This window comes from Gopherus flavomarginatus, chromosome 5 (genome assembly GCF_025201925.1).
Source record: "Gopherus flavomarginatus isolate rGopFla2 chromosome 5, rGopFla2.mat.asm, whole genome shotgun sequence".
Taxonomy (NCBI): domain Eukaryota; kingdom Metazoa; phylum Chordata; order Testudines; family Testudinidae; genus Gopherus; species Gopherus flavomarginatus.
Window position 1 is genome coordinate 91,702,844 of NC_066621.1, and position 23,539 is coordinate 91,726,382.

Consider the following 23,539-nt stretch of genomic DNA (forward strand, 5'->3'; position numbering starts at 1 on the left):
GACCAGTGTAATTAGGCTTAAACTATATGCAAAAGACCCCCTCAGAGAGCATCCTCCATTTCCACATGTTTAAAATAGGGTTGATGATGCTTTACGGTAGTGGGTGTGAGGCTGAATTCATAGGTATGTCTACGCTGCATGCTATGCCGGGGCTCTAACTCAGATTTGAGCCCATACCCCACTTCCGTTCCCACACAAATTAGTCTGACTGGGGCTCAGCAAGCACTCAGCCCCAGGGCCTTGGTGCTTGTTAGGGGGATGGGTAAGAATCTAAGTCCCTCTGTGACTGGGGTCCAAGCTGCGTCATTCTGCAGCATGGACGCAGCTCAAGCGGTGGACCTGTCAGAGGGACTGTGTGGCGCAGCATGGACATGTTTTCACGGCTGTGAAACCTAGGTGCAGCCATTGTAAACCTGGCTTTAGGATGCAGTGTGGAGTCTCAAGTGCAGGCTTGGAAACATCCAGTCCACAAGCCCGAGTCCCCCAGAGCTAGGCTTGCAATGCGGTGTGGCCATACCCGTGCACTGGGGGCAGTCGTAGCCTGTTCCTACACGTGGGTGACCCTGTGCAGCAGCTCCTGTGCGAAGGCGCTGTGCTAAGTGGGCAATGGCTGTTGAGCGGGTCTCACCCCTGTGAAGCTGGGGTGCGGAACTGCTGCGCCGCCGCGGGGCGGATTCCCACGTGTCCGCCCGCCCATAGGCGCTGCTGGCCCGGCCCGCGCAGTTCCCTGCTCAGCCTTGGCCCTGCCTCTCCACCGTATGTCGCTGGCGATGGGGGGAACGGGCCAGACTCTGCCCCTTTAAGGGTTAGCCCCGCCCCCTTTCTTCTCCCCGGCCGGCGCTCGCGGTGAGCTAGCGCGAGAGCGCAGGCGGAGACACGCGGGCGGCTGCTGCCGGCGGAGAGGGGGCGGAGGCAGGGGCAGTAGGAGCCTCACGCTCTCGGCGGCTCCCGAGACGCTGGTGCAGACGGGACGTTCTGCTGCTACTTTGTATCCGTTTGCGGCGGTGAATGTTCCATTCCCCGAACCCTGCGACAGGTTTTGCCCCCCGCCTCCTTCCCAGAGCGAGACAGCCAAGGGCACGCGGGCCTTGCCGCAGCCCAGCCTGCCAGCGCCTCGGAGGCGTGGCGGGAGCGAGGAGAGCCGGCTGCCTTCGCCCGGCGACCTGCCACGGAGCTGCTGGGTGAGTCCCCTCCGAGGGGCGTACGGGGGGGCGGGTGTTCGGTGCCAGCCCCGGACAAGCACGTACGTGGAGCTGGGGTGAGGTCTGCAATCTCGGGGGCAGGCTGGCTGGTTCCCCCTTGCCCTCGGCCTCCTGAGCTCGCAGCACGAAAGCACTTTGTTAGAGATCGGAGTCCTTCCTGGGCGCCGGGACCTGTCACTAGCCACTCAGGACCGCCCCGCTTCCACTCAGAGCTTGCCCTGATGTGTCAGCCTCAGTTGTCATTGAAGAGGGAGTACTGCTGCCGGGAAGGGCGCCCGGGGAACTGCGGCTTAAATGTGCCAGATCTGCTCCCATGGGTACCAAGGGGTGTAACTAGGAGTTGGGCCAGGTGTGGGGAGTACGTGATAGCAGGCTCTCTTCCTGAGTTCATTGCGATTGCACGACTATAACTGAGGATCACATTTGCCCCGCTGACTGTGGGGTAGGCTCCCAAGGAAAATGGGGAAATCCCATTGCTCGAATCTTTTAAAACTTGCCTGGACAAAGCATCTGACAGACCAATCCTACAATGTCCCCTAGGAATGGACTAGATGACCTCATGAAGCCTTTCTGTCTCTGACGTCTATGAAAGAAAAGCTCTTTCTTTTATTTTTTACAGTGGAAATTGATAGAGACAGAAAAAGCTCTCTGGCGAAACAAACTTTGTAGGTCTTGGTAGTGTTTAGTTCCTTTGTGTCTCCAGCAGTAGACTGCTTGGGTGATATTTCAGAAATGGTGTATTTCCTGCGAAAGGTTGAAACTCTGTCTTGCTGCTGTTTTCTTCTTGAAAATTGTCACTTCTTTTAAAAATTGTTTGCTTTTTGCACTATTTGAATTTAATATTCTTGCTAACTAGCCACTTCCTGAAAACAAAATAAATGCTTGTTTGTATTGGTACTAAATATTAACTTTAATTTTGTTCTGCCAGTTTCTCTATGTGAGTCTAGATTTAAAATAATTTGTTAAATGGCAAAGAGTGGGAGCAACTAATGAAAAGAACAAGTGAGATCAAAAGTTCATTGCTAGAATAAAAGTGCTTGCCTCTTTCCTGCTGCAACAAACCCCCTCTTCCATGAAACTTGACATCGGAATTGTTTGTTAATCATAGAATGCAGACAGCATGTTGATCTTGATTCGTAACAAGTCAGCCTGCTGGTTAATACAGTCTGTAATTAATTTACCACATACATCAGAAACAACTTTTGCACTTTCCTTCCCTGCTAAGGGAAACTTAACTGCTGCCTTTGGTTTGTCTTCCCTAAAATTTTTGTAGACAGACTTTGGAATGGAGGTCTGCAACTAGTGAGTAACAGAAGAAAATGATTAATGCCTTTGATGACTTTTGATTAGTTCCATTATGTAATGTTTTAAAAATTAACAGAGCTGTGTAGGTTAAGCAATCTTTATATTTACTATGCTATATAAATAGTTAACAATAATTTTAAATTGAATTTTCTTACAAGTCTACATCTCTAAAGTTATCCTGTTCAGCCTTTCAGAATCCTTTGCTAGTGTTGGGGAGACCTCTTGAATACCTTATCTTGGGCAATAAGATATCGGTACATGTATATAGTAATTTTAAGTCTCATTTTTGTAAATGGTATTCTCTGTCTTCTGTAGAGATTATTGATGTGCATTGAGATCTACTGATGGAAAGTGCTATAGAGGAGCTGAGTTATTTATTAATTTAAATGATTTATCTGGTCAAACAGATCTGACAACTTTCTCCTCTTTATGTAAAATTTGAGTTCAGTTAGGGTGGGTGCCCAATGGCTTTCTCCTAGTATTTATCTGTGTTACAGTAGGGTCTCAAGGCCAGGGCATCGTCGCTCTACGCATTATACAAACATATAAAGCGGTATCAGAGTTTAGGTTTAATGTTTTAGGTTGTGTTTATAACGAATAGGTCACAAGTTTTTAGTTGGTGATAAATATCCCCTAAAGAATTTGTAACAACTGTTGCAAGATTGTGTTTGTATATAAGAACCAGTAGGTGGAAAGAAGCTGTGACAAAAGTGAAACTGACTCATATTCAGTATCCAGAATAAAAGAAATGGAGAAAAGTAAATAACATAAGTAAACAAATGATTGTTATAATATCTCGTTATTAGTGACTCCTGGGTTTAAAAAAAATATTTTTGAATTCTAGTGTTCCTTTAAATAAGACTCAACAAATATACATAGTTTTGAATGGGTTTATTCTTATGGGAGGCTTAATTATTGTGACTGGGTAGCTTTTATTTATAATATAGCTTTTATTTGGTGGTGGCATGGGGTGGGAGGTTTCAAAATATTTTCCTTCTACATTTCTGACATATTTAGAATTGCAAAGAATGGAGAAACTGAGAGGACTTAGCACTTGTCTCATCGTACTTCCTGGTGGCTTTTTGTATGTGTGTTCCCATAAATGCTATTGTGTAATAGTGCACCTCTTGTCACAGTAATTCCTACGTATGTGTGGTGTGGTGTTTTGTTGTTTTTTTGACAGATGCAGTTTATGCAGGAGAGTTACTGTAAGAACAATAGGGAGAAGTTCTTTATTACAACTTAAGATTTTTTTAAACTTTTTATTTTTAATTTTTCATGCAGTGAGAATAAGCTCAATTTCTGGTCCAGTTCCAAGGCATCTTTACTCTCAGTTGTTCAGCCCTTTTCGCAGGCTGTGCTAAAGACATCAGACACCAGCTTACTGCTTGCGTCCTGCGTCAGAGCTGGGAGGATGATTACTTGTCTCCCCTTTAGTAATACAACCTTTGATACTTGCTTCCTTTCTCCATTGCAAAAGCAGAAGTGAAATGGTTATTCTCAGCCAGCTGAGGAATTGCCCAGGCAGCGTACAGAAAGGGGAGAGTTTCTCCCTTCAATTCATATCTGTAGCTGTGATTTGTTGTGTGTCTGTGTGCATCAAGAGGAAACAAAACCACTAAGCAGAAGATGATTTGCATAGTCACCTTCAATTCTCTAAGGTTAAGGGGCATGTAATACAAGCATAGATGTGGTTTTGTGTTAACAGTTGATGGCTGATCCTTCAGATGACTAGTTTAGAAACAGATTTACAAACAGATTTCTGCATCTTTTTTTCTTTCTCTCACCCACCGTTTCTTCTATCTTACATCTATGCAGAAGTAAACATTCTTTGTGGCATCATAATTTATGGCTATACATGAGATTAAAGAGACACTGGTAACTTAAAAATCACACTTCTGTTTTTTTTCTTTTTAAACCTGATATTGTTACAATTCACATGGAAGATTACTGTGGCTGAAAGTTTGAATAAAAAATAACTCTGCACTTGACAGCCAGTTTTTTTTCCTGTTATTGCATTAGCCTCTTACACATCGGTAAGGGAGAGAACAACACTTTAAAAAAAAAGAAAATTGGAAAATGCAATTTCTAAATCTCCATAAAATTGGCAGGGGGATTTTTGGGAAGGAGGTATACCTGAACCCACATTAAAAATGAGCTACAATTGGCTACAATTATGTAATACTTCCAACTGAAGAAAACCTGGTTTATGACAAGGAAAACGAGACCTTTATTTAAAAGGCCACTGCCAGAATGAATCTACCCCAGAAATATTTTTATATGGATTTTTTTTAAAGTGAATTCAGTGTTGTTGAAAGATACTAAACCAGAAGTTTTCTGACCACAGAACAGTTGCAGCACAAAGTTTTGCTGTAACCCCCACCTGTCTTGCATGCTCATCAGTGTGACTCAGCCCTGTCCTGGGGGGTCACTTCTAGGGAGAGTCTCCATGAGCCATTCAGTTCTTTGTCTCTCTGCTGAGACTGACTCAGATGTTGTTTAATGTCGGTTGTGGCATGTGATGGTGGCTCAGAACTGGACTGAGACTGATGCTTTATTTCATGTAGGCCATTGAACAGCCAGATAATAGTAACTATTTTGATCGCTAGCAGCTTGTCTTGGATTCAGCATGGTGATCTAGGGCTGGTCTACCCTACGGGGGGAATTTGATTTCAGATACGCAACTTCAGCTGCGTGAATAACGTAGCTGAAGTCGAAGTATCTAAGATCGAATTACTCACCGTCCTCACGGCGCTGGATTGATGTCCGCGGCTCCCCATGTCGACTCCGCTACCGCTGTTTGGGTTGGTGGAGTTCCAGAATCGATATAAGCGCGTTCGGGGATCGATATATCGCGTCTAGATAAGACACGATATATCGATCCCCGAGCAATCGATTGCTACCTGCCGATACGGCGCGTAGTGAAGACGTAGCCCTAGAAGTGAAAGGCTCTGTCTTCCATGAGCAATCCAGTCCCAACGTTTAACTGTTTCCCCTAACACTGAGAATCTTTTCAGCTCTCCAAAAAGTAAGATACTATGCTATTTATAACCTGTTTCTCTGGTGTATGATCCACCAACAACAAACCCAGGGTTCTGTGTGTGTTTGTAATTGTTCATGTTGCACCATTCCTCCTTAAATCTCTGTCTAGTTATTTATACTATATCCATCACTGTGGCCTCTGTGGTTCTTTTGAGAAGGCAGGTGTAGGCTTCTGGGCTGTTCCCTAAACCCAGAAAGGACTGACGCCACTGTCACAGTTTGCTTCAGGTCTTTTTCTCAGGGCTTCAGCTTTGTTTCTTCCAGATACAATTAGAACAGCACATCAGCGATCCCTTCCCTATAACCATGGTCTGCTGCAGGGGCCTATCTATTCCCTGCAGGTATCTACTCTGTGGGCCACTTTCCTGAGAGCAATGGCCTGCCACAGGAGCCAACTTGTTTCCTGTAGCTCTTTATCACTACCCGAGAGTCTACTGCAGGAACTGTCCTACCCTCTCCAGCTCTCTCCTGCCTGGCCTACCTACTGGCTTTTAAATATGTTTCTAGCTGATCAGGCTCAGCTGGGGAAGTAATTGACCACTCACAGGTCAGGATGGGTCCAACTCCACTTAAATGACCAGCCAGCCTGTGACAGCAGGACATGGACGTTTTTATTTGTTACTTTTTAAAAAGTCTGTATTTAAAGAAAAGCATACATGTCTCAGTACAGAGAGAGGGGGAAAAAACAATACAAGCCTAATAAAGTGAAGGAAAAAGCTCTATACAGATTCCAATATCTAGCCAAATAAGTGCAGTCTGGGTGCTTCCGGTAAGTCATTTAGGAGATCTTTCACACCCTGCAAATCCATTTAAAAGCTCATGGTATTGTCAAGGCTGGCTGAATAAATGTTTGTTGTAAATGTCAAATTCCACTTTTTAAACATAAAGGGTTAAATTCTAGTCTCAATCATATTAAAATCTTGAAGTAATTCTGGATATAGATGGAATTACTTTAGATTTATACTAATATAACTGGCAGCTGTAGTAGAACTTGTGGTGGGTGAGTACTCTTAAATATGCCACGTGGTTTTTATTCATTTTTTCATTGTGTCTGTTTACAGGGCCTGTAGTATTAGTTCTGATTCTGTAGCAGCTTTGCAGGTAGAATTCCCTTTGACTTCAGTGGGAGACTTGTGCGCAGAGCAGCTGCGGAATCATTCTTAAGCAGGGAACAGCTTTGTGAAGTTTACTTCTACAGGAAGTAGACTCTCCTGTGCAGCAAGAAGTAGAACCTGCTAACTTGGCCACTGTTGGTTGCACAAAAGAGTGAGTAAAAACAGGAAGCCGTTACTAGTGCTGTTCATCGCCTTTGTGCTGCACTCCTCAGACAGGATATTGTCACAAACACAAATAGTGCTGTAGTTTCAGAATTAAGCTAGTAACAAAAATTGATTGGCAATAACACTTTAAACATGCTTTGAGTTTTACCTCTTTGCTCCATACCAGACCATTTGTCTTGATGCCCAATGTTGTCTAAGAAGTGAGAGTCCCCCCCAAGGAGGGCCAGATGGCAGTGGAAGCCTAGGCCTGGTCCACACTACACAGTTAAATCGATTTAAACAGCGTTAAATCGATTTAATTCTGTACCCGTCCACACTACAAGGCACTTTAAGTCGATTTTAAGGGCTCTTAAAATCGATTTCTGTACTCCTCCCCAACGAGAGGAATAACCCTAAAATCGATATTACTATATCGATTTAGGGTTAGTGTGGACGGAAATCGAAGTTATTGGTCTCATTCCTTTAATGTAGCTACCCAGAGTGCACCGCTCCAGAAATCGATGGTAGCCTAGGAGCATGGACGCACACCACCGAATTAATGTGCCCTAGTGTGGACGCATAAAATCGATTTTATAATATCGGTTGTATAAAACCGGTGTTAGTAATTTCGATTTTATGCTGTAGTGTAGAAGTAGCCCTAGCCTGCTTAGCTGTATTTAATTTGTTGTGGCAATGCAGCAGTATTAATCAAGGTGCTCTCTCTGAAAACACATAGACTCAGAAGTTAGATGTGACGTTACTCGTGTCTCTTTGACCTCCCCATTTCCTCCTTGCCTGCACCTTTCACTTCACAAGTGTGAAAGATGGGCAGGCTCTGGAAGCAAAGCATGACACTAAGTACTATATTCACTGTAGAAAAGATCAGTGTGTCTCATGCCACTTCAATCATTCCCCAAGAGGGATTTCTATCCCAGAAACCAGCCTATCCAGCAGTAAATCCTCTTCCTTAATGCAAGTGTGCAAAAGTGGAATGTGGTGGTATTACTTGGCCATCACCTCTCTGACCATAACCTTGTATGCAAGACAAAGCTGATGGGGCACAGTGAAGTGAAATTTGCTTCTGGAAACACTTGTACATCAGAGGACATCCACTGCAGTCTCCTCTGTTCAGTCTGAGTTACTTGTGAAGCTCTTAGTTTACATTATCCTTGGCTGCAAACGTGGTAGAAAAAGTCCGCTTTTTAAAGAGGCAGTTGGACTTGCAGTGCACCGTTTTCAGGTAATCCCTAATAAAGGAAGTAGAGACTAACTAGTTTCAGCTCCCCATCTTAAGTTTTATGAAATCCTAATGTGTTTGAGCATCTAAACACTTTCACTGAATCACCTGTTTCTTTTGTGTTTTTTAGTTTACAAAACTGCATTTAAACCACTGCAGGAGGACAAGGAAGTGAAATTGAATATAAATAGGAAGCGAGAGTGACCAGATTAGTTTTGGTTTTTGTCTTTCACCTATTTTGGGACTAAGGTAAATAGATGGTGAAAATTTGAACTAGAATGTTCTTTCGTTTCCAATACTAAGTAACATAGATGTAGGGGATGGCTGCATTGCAGCTGGAAGGTGCGATGCCCATCATGCGTGGATGGACTTGCGCTAGCTGAGCTGGAGCTAGTGTGCTAAAAATGGCCTTGTGGATGTTGCGGCACTGATGGTGGCTTGGGCAGGCCACTCGAGATTGGACCCAGCGGGTCAGGCAGGCTGGGATTTGGGTGAGTAGCCTGAGCCACTGCCAATGCTGTGACAGCCACAGTGTGATTTTTAGTGCACTAGCTTGAGATGAACCGATGTGAGTCTATTTGTTGGGAACCCCACCTCCCAGCTACAGTGTAGACATACACAGGACAACAACATAAAAAAATTAAGGCTATCAGGGCTGCACATTGACGTTCCTACTCTAAGTAAGGTTTATGTCTCTTTCAACAAGATAATTTGTGCTTTGTGATGTAACTTTGAAGGGTTTTAAACTGTTTCACGCTGGCTTGCCACAAAAGCTGTTAGTTTGTGTGCAGTATTTTAAATGTGCAGATAAAGCAAGCGTTGGAGCTTTGATTTTTTTTTTCAAAGTATAGTTTCTGAATTTTTTTTTCTTTCAATGGTGACTTGCATCTTTGAAAGTCTTTGAAAAATAGGTATTAAATTAAAGCATGCACTAATGCAGCTACAGTGAGAGAGCTGTCAGAATTTCCATTAGACTGTGGAACCCACTTAAAGAAAATACCTGTTTTTAAAAAGTGATTGTTGTATGTCAGATTAGCAAGCACACCAATACCCTGAAGCTTGCTTAAATGGAAAAACTGGATAAAGAAATGTGTGTGTTAGATGTGGCTGTCCAGTAATCCAAAAGGTAAAAAGCAAAAGAAAATTGATGTGCTATGAAAGATACTTAAACTGGCTAGTTAACAGTCTGTGCTGCTTCAGAGTATATTGTTTTTTCAAAGAAGAGAAACTGACTCAAAATTTAACACAGTCTTTCCACACTGTTGCATCACTTCAGGGGCAGCTCTTTTGTAGACAAATACTATTCTGTCTGCAAAGTAGATTAGGATTTTTTTCTTTAAAAGCAGAGAACACAAAGAAATTGGGTAAATTTTACACTGTTCTGTTTGCCAATGTGTAGACCCTCTGTGATCAATCTGCCACATATAGAACCTTTTCTCTAAAGGTATTTACAACCAAATGAACCTCAGAGCAACTGCTCTCTTGTGAGAGGTTGGAAAAAGTGCATAGCAAAGAGATAAAGGAGGACAGAGCTTTCGGGAAACTCTAGGACTGCTGCTTCACGATATTGCCAGAACAGCACTGTGGAAGATCTGCACTGCCAAAAGTTAATGCCTATGTAATAAGTACAAGACTACAATGGAGATTACCTCATGGGCTGTGTGCTAGTTTCACTTCAGCAGAGCCTATTAAAAATTGCACAAGCCTCTTAAGTGACCCGTAAAAGGCTTTTTAACAGATTAGGGGAATGGGCTGCTTCCTTTGTGCTTGCTCTTGATGAATAAAGGAGACCCTGGTGGCCTTAATCTCAGTCAGAATCAAGTCTGGTGTTCCCCAGATCAGTCCTCAAGCAAAACCAAGGGTCTTGTGTGCTTCAGAATGTTCCAAAGGCGTTGGGGTTAAATATGTAGTATGAAAAATAAGTTTTAAAACAGCTTGAATAAAAATTCTTCTTTTCCATAGCTCATCTTTCACATTTGTCTTTTATGATGTATCCGTTTCAATAGTTCCCTGTTTGCCATCAGATCTTTCAAGGTAGAGAAGACTTATATTTTGAATGCAAGGTGGTTGTTTTTTGGTTGTGTACTCTTTGGGCCTCCTTTATCCATCCTAAAGAAATGAAAAAGGCACAAGCTTAATTTTATTTTTTCCTTTTGCAAGTCACTGTTAAACAAATGTCTGTTCCTCTTACTCCTTGTCTTGAAAGAGTATAGATGTTTTGGTGCTGCATGATTAAAAGGTTTCCAAGGTATATGGATTTTTTTCCTCTTCTTTTTAAAGCAATTGAAATTAATGGAAGTATAGTCCAGCAGTTTTGGATCAAATTGTCAAGAGCACTTAAGTCCTGTTGATTTTTTGGTGGGCCTTAAGCGCTCTTGAAATTTTTACCTTTCAGTGTCTATTTTGGAGGGAGATTGCAACAGTTTGTATCTCAATGATATATTTCCCAAATCATTAGCCCATAATCTTCCATTTTATTATTTGCTATTTAAATATATTTGAAATATCTCCATGTGCCTCTGGATTTACTCTTCACTCCTCCAGAAGATTTGCTGAGGGAATTTGAAATGGAGGGCTGAATTCTGTGGCACAGGCCTGCATCTAAAATTTACCTCAATAGTTCATGTCCCCCAGTTACACAAAGTAACAATTTCTGCTACTCATTCAGCAATAGGTTCCGTTGTATGCAAATGTACACTCTTATCCCTCATAAAACAAACAAACACAAAAAACCCCAAGGAGTCTGGTGGCACCTTAAAGACTAACAGATTTATTGGGGCATAAGCTTTCGCGAGTAAAAAACCCCACTTCTGCAGATGCATGGAGTAAAAATTACAGATGCAGGCATAAATATATTAACACGTGAAGAGAAGGGAGTTACCTCACAAGTGAAAAACCAGTGTGGCATGGCCAATTCAATCAGGGTGGATGTGGTCTTTTGAGGGTTTGTTATTTTGCAGGATGTTTAACCCTTTCTGGCCATGAGTCAGTGTCACAGCATATTGCGAAAAGAATTGCTTACATTCTCATTTTTACAATGTAATAAAATAACTGGAATGTAAATATTGTACTTCAGTTTCAGTGTATAGTATATTGAGCAGTATAAACAAGTCATTGTCTGTGTATGAAATTTTAGTTTATACTGACTTCACTAGTGCTTTTTATGTAGCCCGTTGTAAACTGAGGAAAATATCTAGATGAGTGGATATATCTCTTGGAAGACCTTTGCATTACCCCCCAGGTATGTATCCCTGGTTGAGAACCACTGCTCTGACTTGAGCTTTTAGATCTCTTGTTGGATTCTCCATTGTCTTCTGGTGAGATTTTCAAAAGCACCTATATGATTTAGGAACACAGATCCCATGGACTGTCAGTGGGACTTGTGCTTCTAGGTCATGTTGATGCATCAGAATTTTTTTAATATAATTTAAAAAAAATATTTTGGAGACAGCTGTAACTAGAAGTGGTTCTCAGGAAGAGACATGTTAGGTTTAGAATTCAGTATAGTGGTATCTCCTGCTATGTGTTGGAACACGTAATTGAAAAATGCAGGTATGTGAGTAGATGAAACTCAAACGAAAGTAACTTCCCTCCCTCATCATCTCCCTCCGCCTGCTGCGGCCAGAGTGAACAACAGAAGGTGAGAGTCCTGAACTTCTAATGCCCTTTAAAAGACCACACCAACGTAACTAGACCTATGTGCTATGGAAGTTTTATTGTAATTCTTGGTTTTACAGAATGGGTGTGCACAAATGTGATAGGACACACTGATATTTTAGCTTGCTGCAATTGTTGAGTTTTTTCCACCCCACCCCCAAGAGAAAATGCATAGCAGTTAACAGTGGACCCTGAAGCCTAGACAAACAATGAGGAACACTTTGAATGTAATTTAACATTTAAAATTAGTCAAATAAACCATCCCTTACTTGTAAGCAAGTCCCTTTGTTTTCAGTTTAAACCAGTTTTTTTTTTACTGGGTTTTACAAAAAGTATTCTTTTTTTTTTCTGATTTTTTCACCCTACTTTTGTGTCATTCAAATATTAAAAATAACTTATTTTATTAGAAGAATACAATATATTGCATGAAATATATATATTACAATAATACATTAGTCTGTGTGTATATGCACAGCTGCCTGTTGAAGTAAGGCTATATATTAGTCTAAAAGATACACACAATAAACAAACAGGCAAGCACACAAGCTCTGAAGTGTGTGCACATCTGAACGTAATGATGAATCTCACACCCACCACATACACATTTCAAGCTATTAGCAGATAATGATTTAAAGATTTGACACTAAAATGGGAAGAAAATGAAAATCTGTATCACAGTATGTTTCAGAACATAAGGAAGTAGTCACAAGTTAAAAAAAAAACCAGGAGAAAAGGATGAAGTTGAATGTATAAGCTGCAGATAGTGTGTCTCAGGCTTTGGCTACACTGGAGAGTTGCAGCGCTGGTGGTGGCTTTACAGCGCTGCAACTTACTCACCTTCCACACTTGCAAGGCACATACAGTGCTGTATCTCCCTGGCTACAGCGCTGCATGTACTCCACCTTTGCCTGGGGAATAACGACTGCAGCACTGGTGATGCAGTGCTGCTCTGCCAGTGTGGCCACCAAAAGCGCTGTTGCTGGCCTCCAGAGGTATTCGGAGGTATCCCAGAATGCCTGCTCAGCCACTCTGCTCATCAGTTCAAACTCTACTGCCCTGGCCTCAGGTGAACCCCCCTTTAAATGCCCCGGGAAGTTTAAAAATCCCCTTCCTGTTTGCGCAGCCAGGTGTGGAGTGCAATCAGTGAATCTTTCCAGATGACCATGCCTCCAGGCGCCAAACGAGCCCCAGCATGGAGCAATGGCGAGTTGCTGGACCTCATCAGTGTTTAGGGGGAGGAAGCGGTGTAGTCACAGCTGCGCTCCAGCCGTAGGAATTACGATACCTATGGGCAGATATCAAGGGCCATGCTGGAAAGGGGCCATTACCGGGACGCGGTGCAGTGCAGGGTTAAAGTGAAGGAGTTGCGGAGTGCCTATTGCAAAGTCCGTGAGGGGAACTGCCACTCTGGTGCTGCCCCCACGACCTGCCTTTTTTACAAAGAGCTGGATGCGATACTTGGGGGTGACCCCACCGCCAATCCGAGGACCACGATGGACACTTCAGAGCGGGGGGAGGAGGAGGGGGAGGAGGAAACTGAGAGTGAGGGTACTGGGGTGGGAGGGAGACACCCCGGAGTCCCAGGAGGCATGCAGCCAGGAGCTCTTCTCAAGCCAGGAGGAAGGTAGCCAGTCACAGCAGCTGGTTCTTGGTGAAGGACAAGCAGAGGAGCGGGTTCCCGGTAAGCGGCTTTTATTTTCAGGATGGAAATGTTTCGGGAGAGGAGGGAGGGTTAGGGCTGCATGCATGCATGCATACCTAGATGGGGAATAGCCCATTGATGAGGTCTATCACGTCGCGGTAATCGGCCTCGGTAATCTCTTCAAAAGTTTCAGCCAGAGCATGGGCAATGCGCTTGCGCAAGTTTATAGGGAGAGCCACTGTGGTCCTTGTCCCAGTCAGGCTAATGCTTCCGCGCCACTGTGCCGTGAGGTGTGGGGAACCATTGCTGCACACAGGCAAGCTGCATAGGGGCCAGGGCGGAATCAGCATTGCTGTAGAAGACCCTCCCGCTCTTCCCAGGCGACCTGCAGCAGCGAGATATCTTCCAGGATCAACTCCTGTGGAAAATGTTGGGAGAGTGTTCAGTGTAGGTGCCCCCTGCAGCTGTTTGCTTTCCCCAACGCACAGAAACCCCAGCACAGCTCTGAAGCAATCAGTCCCCCTTACTCACCATTTCAGGGCTCCTGTGGGTTATGTGCGCTCTATTTGGTATGGGAAAATTATGCTAAAGTGAAGACTGTAAACTCCTTCACTGTGTGGGAATAACTGTCTGAGATATAAACAATGCTGCCTCTGTTAACTGTTGCCTTTTTTTCCTTTCCACAAGTGACCTTGAGTTCTCAGCTGCCCATGTTAGCAGCTCAAAGACTCCAAAACCTGTGGAAGAAGCCGCAAAAAAGCAAAGACGACCTGCTGCAAACAGTTATGAATCACTCTGCCAGGGAGAATAGAAAAACTGCAGGACTGGAGGGAAAGGGAAAGCAGGATCCGCCAGAGAAACGCAGCGGCCAGGAAGAAAAGCACAAAGCAGCTGATAAGCATCCTGGTGCGCCAAGTGGACTCTATCCAGGCGCTTGTAGCCACGCAGGCAGAGCACTACCGTGCCGGCCTCCCCACCCTGTCCCAAAGCTCTTTCCCTTGTGCCCAAATGTCAGCTCCAAACCCCCTTCCCCAGCATCCAGGTTCTTACCTCCACCAGCTGCCTCCAACACCTGTACGTTCACCAACCAGCCCTGAGAACTACGACCCTTACCCTCTCCACTCAACCCCCATCACCATGCAGTATAGGCATCCTGAAGTGCAGCAGTCATTGCACAGCACTCCAGACAGGACATATTCAAACCTGTGACTGTACAGTTCCCCACCACCCACCCCTGCCCTTTTAGGTTTCCAAAATGTTGTGTGTCTGTCAATAAAGTTATTTTCTTTTCAATAAATGAATTCTTGGCTTTGAAAACAGTCTTTATTATTGCAGAAAGTCAAAGATACCTTAACTCAGGAAAGAAACAGGCACTGCACATCAGCTTAGGAAACACAGATTCCTACTAACATTGTAACCACTGCACTTCACTCCCGTGCAAGGCACCAAACATTACTGTTGGTTTTCAGCCTCAAATTCCTCCCTCAGGCATCCCTGATCCTTGAAGCCCTGTGCTGGGCCTCTCTAGTAGCCCTGCTCTCTGGCTGTGCAAATTCAGCCTCCAGGCGTTGAACCTCAGAGGTTCATGCCTGACTGAATGTTTCACCCTTCCCTTCACAAATATTATGGAGGGTACAGCACGCGGATATAACCGCAGGGATGCTGCTTTTCCCCCAATTCTAGCTTCCCCTACAGAGATCGCCAGCGCCCTTTTAAACGGCCAAAAGCACACTCCACAGTCATTCTGCACCGGCTCAGCCTGTAGTTGAACCGGTCCTTGCTCCTGTCAAGCTTCCCTGTATACGGTTTCATGAGCCAAGGTATTAATGGGTAAGAGGGGTCTCCAAGGATCACAATGGGCATTTCGACGTCCCCTACTGTGATCTTCCGAACTGGGGAAAAAAGTCCCAGCCTGCAGGTTCCTGAGCAGGCCAGTGTTCCGAAAGATGCGTGCATCATGCACCTTTCCAGGCCAGCCTGTGTTGATGTCACCTCCAGCTGGTCCCTGCGAGCGGCTCCCCATCCCTGCTGCTGCTGCTCCTGGCAGAGGTGTGGCCAGGCAGCTCTGCAAGTGGGCACACTGCCTTTGTCTGCAGGCATTGGCTGCAGTTCCTGGCCATTGGGGTGGGAGCCGCATAGTCAGCACTTGGGGAGAAGGTACTGAGGCAACATGCCTGCAGAGAGCTGCCTGGCCATGCCTCCGACCGCAGCGGGAGGGATGGGGAGTTGCTGGAGCTGAGCGCCCGCACCCCCCACATCCGGCAACCCAAGCCCCCTCCCAGAGTGCACCCTGCAGCCCCTCCCACACCCCAGCCCCCTTTTGGCCCCACGCCAACTGCACTATAAACTAGACTTTCAGTGCAGATCAGAAATGCCAGGTTATAAAGCTTGCTGGGTGGTGAAGCTCTGGATAAAAAAGTTTTTATTGTAATCGTTTTTGCACTGATTTTTCACCTGTTTTTGTTATAAAACTAGGCAAATATCTAGATGGAAAAAAATCTAGGGAAAAATTAAATAAAATTAAAACTGAAAACAAAGGGCCCTACCTGTAAGCTACGTTCCTAGCTGGGAAGGAGAGGAGAATACTGAAGACGTGTTTAATACAAGGCATTCCAATATAGACTGAAATGATCTGATTCTTTTCTTCTCCATCTTATCTCTTAATGGCTTTGCCTTGTTTTTATCATTTCTGCAGATGAACTTGTTGAGGAAGGGGTGTAAGTTGTGCAATCAACCCCTTTCTGCCTCTTTCCCCCACCTTCATATGTTCCAAGGCCAGAAGGGACCATTGGGATCATCTAGTCTGACGTCCTGTGTGACACATGCCAGAGAACTTCCCACAATAATTCCTAGAACAGACCTTCTTTTAGGAAAATATCTAGTCTTGATTTAAAAACCATCACTACAACCCTTGGCAAATTGTTCCAATGGTTAATTACTCTGTGTTTAAAAATTAATGCTTTATTTTCAGTCTGAATGTATCTAGCTTCAACTTCCAGCCATTGGATCATGTTGTACCTTTCTCTGCTAGATTGAAAAGCGCATTATTAAATATCAAGTATCAGAGGGGTAGCCGTGTTAATCTGGATCTGTAAAAGCAGCAAAGAATCCTGTGGCACCTTATAGACTAACAGACGTTTTGGAGCATGAGCTTTCGTGGGTGAATACTCACTTCCTCAGATGCATGTAGTTGAAATTTCCAGGGGCAGGTATATATATGCTAGCAAGCAAGCTAGAGGTAACGAGGTCAGTTCAATCAGGGAGGATGAGGCCCTGTTCTAGCAGTTGAGGTGTGAAAACCAAGAGAGGAGAAACCAACAGGACTCCACTGGCCATAACATACAGCCCCCAGCTAAAACCTCTCCAATGCATCATCAAGGATCTACAACCCATCCTGGACAATGATCCCACACTTTCACAGGCCTTGGGTGGCAGGGCAGTCCTTGCCCACAGACAACCTGCCAACCTGAAACATATTCTCACCAGTAACTGCACACCGCACCATAATAACTCTAGCTCAGGAACCAATCCATGCAACAAACCTCGATGTCAACTCTGCCCACATATCTGCACCAGCGACACCATCACAGGACCTAACCAGATCAGCCACACCATCACTGGTTCATTCACCTGCACCTGCACATCCACCAATGTAATATATGCCATCATATGCCAGCAATGTCCCTCTGCTATGTACATCGGCCAAACTGAACAGTCTCTACGGAAAAGGATAACTGGACACAAATCAGACATTAGGAATGGCAATATACAAAAACCTGTAGGAGAGCACTTCAACCTCCCTGGCCACACTATAGCAGACCTTAAGGTGGCCATCCTGCAGCAAAAAAACTTCAGGACCAGACTTCAAAGAGAAACTGCTGAGCTTCAGTTCATCTGCAAATTTGACACCATCAGCTCAGGATTGAACAAAGACTGTGAATGGCTTGCCAACTACAGAACCAGTTTCTCCTCTCTTGGTTTTCACACCTCAACTGCTAGAACAGGGCCTCATCCTCCCTGATTGAACTGACCTCGTTATCTCTAGCTTGCTTGCTAGCATGTATATACCTGCCCCTGGAAATTTCCACTACATGCATCTGAGGAAGTGGGTATTCACCCACGAAAGCTCATGCTCCAAAACGTCTGTTAGTCTATAAGGTGCCACAGGATTCTTTGCTGCCATTATTAAATATTTGTCCCCCATGTAGTTACTTAGACTGTAATCAAGTCACCCTTTAACTTTCACTTTAAGCCAAATAGATTGCGCTGTTTGAGTCTACCACTATAAGGCTGGTTTTCTAATTCTTTGATCAGTCTCATGGCTCTTCCCTGAGCCTTCTCCAACTGTGAGCACCAGAACTGGACAGTGTTCAGCAGCAGTGGTACCAGTGCCATATATAGAGGTAAAATCTTTCTACTCCTATTCGAGATTCCCCTGTTTATGTATTCCAAGATAGCATTAGCTCTGTTGGCTACAGCGTCACACTGGGAACTCATGTTCAGCTGTTATCCACCACTTCCTTCAAGTTTTTATCCTGGGAAGCAGTGACTCGGAAAGAGTCGCCCATCCCATAAGTATAACCTTTGTTCCTAGAATTGGTACGACAGTAGCTTTCTTCCAGTCTTTTGGAACTTCTCCAGAGTTCCAAGACTTATTGATGATCAACGTTAAAATCCGATGATGTGGCTGCCACTGCAGAGGTGGTAAGGGTGAGTGGGGAATTCAAGGACAGTGCTAAACAGAATGCTTCTCTCTCACCCCTTTGGCTCAGCTGACACTTTTTAGAAACCTTTGAAAAACACTGGTAATAATGAATTGAGGATTACTGCATTTAGTGTGAATTAAATGATTGGCTATCTTAATGGCCTAGGTGAAGGCAGTTATCCCCAGCCTATCATTAAACTCCAGAAAATTCCCAGCCCCAGAGTAACCTGAAAATAAACTAGTTGATGGATGTGCATGTGTGGATTCTTTTTTGTTCTCAACTGGTATGTGCATGGCACTTGTAGAGAAGGCATATCTTGTACTTCAGCTATTTATATTGAGTAATTTTTAGTATTCCATTCATCTTTTTTTTTTTGTAATTAGAAGCAATTATTCTAAAATGTTAACGCCTTATAGCTATTTCTCTTCCTCTGGGTATGTTAATTATGAAGAACAATGGTGGTGTTGTCTTTCACACATGAAAAATCCAGTTTTCATCTCCAGCTCTCCCACCTAAAGTTTTAATCTTTGGAATCTAAACAATTCCACAACAACTAATTATCTTTCAAATGGAGGATCATGATTTCTAGTAATGGGGAGCAACTGAACTCTTCAGAAACAAAAAAATCCTGTGGATAATAAGTAAAGAGAAGAGAATACAGGGAAATATGGTACATAAGCAGAAGCATCTCTGAGACTATTCTATTTGAAGTTTTCTGTAAGGTTCTTTAACCTATGCCTTCAGTAAGTGTTTTATGTTTCAGTAATCTACTGTAATTATCAGTTTAAAGCAGGCAAATTCACATTACTTTTAGGTTTCTCTCTCTGTCACTGTTTTGTGATGTGAAGAAATTAGAGAACCCTATTCTAAATTTGTATAGATCTGTTTATTTTCATGGCAGAATTCTCTTTTCAAAATGAAGTGCTGGGCCATGCAACACATCAGAGGGAATACCAGTGACTATTTTGGGATGACTTTTAAAACTAATATAAATTAGTCAAAAGAAATTGCCTGTTTGGTGTCCAGGTGAGATTTCACCTGCCTGTTTCCATATGCAAAGACTGATTGGCTGGTTAAGTTCTTGGTGTGAGCCCAAAAACCCATAAAAATTCACGTAACTCCCAAGCCAGTCTCTGGTTTGAGGAGGAGGATGTGTGCATATGTAAAGCTGTTTGTTTGCAATGGCCATGATACAGTAGATGTATATACCCGGTGTAATGGAACCAGTGTAATTTTTACTAATTTTAAGCTATTAGATAAATTATTCAGTGGTTCTGAACAACTTTTATCGTAAAAGGATATGACTTATGTTTTCCCATTGCAAGCCACTTTATGTGAATGAAAGTATTGTGTGCCAGGACTACTACTTTCATTAACTGAAACTGTGAGCCTGACAGTTCTTCATGTGCTGCAACTTTCCCTTTTTTTGCTGTAATAACCAACTAGATTTACCTATAACGTGTGTGCGTGCTCGCTCTGCCTCTCTGTCACAACATACACTTGCTGTTCTGGGGAGTGGATGGGTCTAGGCAACTGGTAATGGGATACAGTGTTGGTTAGAATCCAGCACACACTGATAGTGGCAAAGGTATTGCTCTTTGTGACCTGTTACAAAATGTGTTTGTGAGAAGTTGGACTGTAGTGGAAACTAGACACTTGTCCACTTCGCTGATCTGTCAAAACTGGTATGTATTTGTCCATCTTGGAGTGTGAGTAAGAAGGCCAAGGGTTGAATGAGTTATGCAGACTGACCTGTTCCTTCGGGTGAAGTTTGGGGCAGGTGTGTGGGGAAGCCTGCATTGCCTGCTGTACCTGTTCTGTGATGCTTACATTAGCACTAAATTCACTGAACCTCCCATGTGCCTGTGGCCCCCTCTGCCCCCCTGCATTCTGTAGGAAGACCCATTGATTTCAATGGAGTTACTCTAGGTTTACACCTGTGACTGAGATCAGAATTTGACCTGTAGTTTCCAGTTCATGGAGAGCTGGTGCCGTGATATCTTTGGAAAAGACAGATCTGTCCTAAATAGAAGATATGCTGATATCCAGTCTTTTGGATGTGTTGGAAATTTGCAACTGTTCCAACTTTCAGAGGAATCTGATACTGATAAAAATGATTTTGAATGTTTATTTTATAGTGTTAGTGAAAGATGAGATTGACAGCTTTGGAGAGTGAAGTCATCCATTGGTCTTCAAAAAATGTAGTGTGTGGGCACCGAAAATGTAAACATCATTCCGTGCTGTGCTTATTTCATAATTGCTTTCTGCAACATTCCTTGCTCTTTCCTATGGCGCATCTAGTGATGGTTGGAGAATACTGGACTAGATGGACTTCTGGTTTGATCCAGTATTGCAATTCATCTGTACTCACGCGTGTGTACACACGCTCCACCAATGTGCTTCCGCCTGATTTGGAAAGATAGTCTTCAGGGCTGAGAGGGTAGTTCAGTTTCCTGGTGCTTTGTTGTTGGTTGTTATGGGAGCGCCCACAATGTGATAAATACTGTCCACAGGAAATGGCAAGTTTCCAATGATAGGCCAGTAATATGAAAGCTAAGAGTGGGGAAAGAGAGAGCATATACTTTTTTAAAATCTTTGTGTACTTATGAACTATCCACACTCCCATCCTCCTGAGATCATTGTTACTAAGTAGATGTCATGTCAGAAGTGGATTTTGAGGGGGTATTTGAGAGGTGGGAGTGGTAGGGAGTTGCTTTACAGATCAGTTTAGGGAGGGCCTTCCATGTATATGGGTGGCTTTGGTGGAAGGGGCAAAAATTGTTGAGGGAGAAGTAGTTAGAGGACTGGCTAATGCCAGCATCATTGGTAGAATGGGTAAGAGGAGCAGATAAGTAAAGGGCTGTGAGTGTTGACAAACTTCAATTTGATGGCAGTGGCAAGGGGGGTCACTGGTGTAGGGATTTGAAGAGGGGGTGACAGAACAGGCAAAAAGCTGATCTTAGAAGCTGCATTTTGCTGGGCTGAGGTGGAAGGTGCGGGGAAGGCCAGAGAAAAGGAGCTTGCAATAATTGAATCAGGAGATGACAAAGGCCTGAGAAAGAACTTCAGCAGTGTGTGCAGAAAGTAAAGTTTATATTTTAGAAACGTGTGAAGAAAGAAAAGTACAAGTAGTGCTGGTCAGAAAATGTCAACTTTTCCTTCAGTGGGGGTGTGAGATTCACATGTGCAAAAGCTTTTAATGGAAACTTTGCAGGTTTTTTAAAACATCAGCCATTTCTAATTAGCAAGATCTAGACACCTTCTAGATGTGTGGGGTTGGGCAGAGGGTGGGGACAAAAGTGACCCACAGTTTGTATGGACCTGCATGACACAGAATGGTGGAGCTGTCAGCAGTAGTGGAAAGCTGGACTGAGATCACCTGTCTGGAAATCTTTTCCTTTGGGCAGGTCTACACTACAAACTTGCACTGATGCAGCTGTGCCGCGGTAGCACTTCTGGTGAAGATGCTCTAACCTGACAAGAGAGAGCTCTCCCATCAACTTAATACCTCTACCTCTAGGAGAGGTGGTAGCTATGTTGGTGGGAGAAGCTCTTCTGCCGACATAGTGCTGGATACTAGTGGGGGACCTGGCCCTTGAAACTTTGATCAGGCCCTATGTCCTGCTGTGTTCAGAGTGTGTCAGGGTATTTTATTTACTGTGGCATCTTTTGTAGGAGAGATTTATCAGCAAATTGAGGGACTAGAGATTTTGGGAGGCTTAGTTAACTGGTGAGATTTGTTTAATTTGCCTGATGGTAATGTGTTTAAATTTTGTGAGGTGGTGGAAGCCATAAAAAATTAACTCTATAAAGGCATGGCCTGTGTGAAACACATCAGATGGTAACAATTTTCAGTCTACTAAAAATCTTGAGTAAGATTTGAACTGGTGAACTATAGATTAAAGGTAAATTGCAAGGAAATGGGTATGTTCTCTTCCTCTTCCCCCCCAATTTTTATTTTGCAGCTGTGACTTTTCAAGAGTCTGAATAGTGATGAGATTGTTAATGTTTCAATTTTTAGAATAAAAACACCTTTATTGTAAAGTCTGCTAGTTTTGTATTTGTTCATAGCCTTGTTGGGTGTAGGCCTAAACTAACAGCCAAACAACTGAGAAGCAAAAGAGGTTTTTTTTTTAGTTGTGGAATGTGGCCAGAATTTGGGCAGAGGTCTAGACTGGCTCTCCTGGGTATGAAATGGCATTGGAAATCTTGTGGATAACCCTATTATAAACCATTTTGTGGCTATAAAATTCATGCTTTGAAAGATAGGCCTAATTGGGAACTTACTTTCAAGCACCGAAGAGTAATCAGCCAGTCAGGAATTAAGTTTACCAAGTGTTTTTATTTGCTTTCGATTCTGTTGGAAGGGAATGTGAGCCTCAAAGTGGTAATAAAAGTTTTATGTAATATATGTGGGTGTTTTTTGCCAAGCTATAACTAGACAGAGAACTTCTCATTTGTTTAAATATCAATCCAGAACAAATGCCACAACAGGAATGCAGTGCTGCTTCTTGGTTTTAAAAATCATAATTCAGTGCTGCTTGTGAAGGAGACTAGGAATACATTAGGGAGAGGAGAGAGACCGCTCCCTATCTTTTAATTAATTACAAATTCTGTTCACCCAGTGAAGGCCTCTGGAATGAACCATTTAACTGTCAAGGGTGTTCCAGGCTGTACAGGTACAGAATTTGCTATACCAGATGAAATACAGTCCGTCTGCTTTACCTAAAATACAAGTGTGCAATGATGGTTTCCCTGAAACAGAAATTATACGATAAAAGGATATCTTGTTAGGTGTGGATTCTCTGGTATTCAAGTCAAAGAACAAAGATGTGAAATAGATTCATCCCTGGATTTGAAGTTATCTTTGCTTTCATGAAAGCCCAGTGCGGGATCCATTGTCCAAAAATCAGAGAACTAGCCACATCCTCTCAGATGTTTGACTATGCACAACAGAATGGTTTCCTCTCCTATGGAACATAATTGGACATTAGCAGGAGTGTGTAAATACTTGTATAGTACCTGCCATCTAAGGATTTCAGATCACTTTACAGGCACTCACTACTTAAAACAATAGGGCTCAGACCCGGAGTCCCAACTTGACTCGTTTGGATCCTCCAGCCCTGCAGGGTCCTGGGACCAATCCCTGACTTAGCGCAATTGCATTGTAGACAGAATGGGGGTTAGGCGGGTTCAAGCATAGGCTTATGTGGCAGTGTAGACGTACCAATAAAGGTCTCCCATCTAAGTACAGATCTGTCTTGACCCTGTTTTGGTTGAGGCCTGACAAGAATTCAGTGCATAACTGTCTGGGTGTGAGGGGGAAAGTGTAAACTGTGGCCCAAAGAATGTGCGAAGGGCATTTGTGAATTCAGGCAAGATAAAGTGGATTGTTTGCCCCAGAACCCATGCTGTGAAGTGCAGGCTTCCCATTTATTTCCCTAACAGCACCCCCTGCTCTCCAGAGGGGAGTCATGAGGCTCTGTGTC

At 43.5% G+C, this 23,539-nt stretch overlaps 2 protein-coding genes across 5 annotated transcripts in view; both read left to right on the top strand.

Moving 5' to 3' along the window:
- The first annotated feature begins 870 nt into the window (after positions 1-870).
- SUSD6 (sushi domain containing 6) overlaps positions 871-23,539 on the top strand; it is a 116,586-nt gene continuing 93,917 nt past the window's right edge. For 2 of the 4 annotated variants that reach the window (XM_050953588.1, XM_050953587.1), the window contains exon 1: positions 873-1,181. The gene's annotated coding sequence lies outside the window, so the exon portion shown is untranslated. Of the gene's footprint in view, positions 1,182-23,539 lie in introns of all 4 variants that reach the window. The other 2 variants (XM_050953590.1, XM_050953589.1) reach the window with 2 other exon arrangements.
- Positions 12,925-14,681, top strand: LOC127051360 (uncharacterized). The gene is made up of 2 exons (XM_050953624.1): positions 12,925-13,383; positions 14,032-14,681. The coding sequence occupies exons 1-2, from the start codon at positions 13,152-13,154 to the stop codon at positions 14,439-14,441; spliced, it is 642 nt and encodes a 213-aa protein (XP_050809581.1). The 5' UTR covers positions 12,925-13,151; the 3' UTR covers positions 14,442-14,681.

Excerpts from the sequence above, each read along its gene's own strand:
- LOC127051360 (XM_050953624.1), top strand. The coding sequence starts at position 13,152 with ATGCGATACTTGGGGGTGACCCCACCGCCAATCCGAGGACCACGATGG. Across the intron at positions 13,384-14,031 it reads AGCAGAGGAGCGGGTTCCCG|TGACCTTGAGTTCTCAGCTG; the intron begins GTAAGCGGCTTT and ends CCTTTCCACAAG.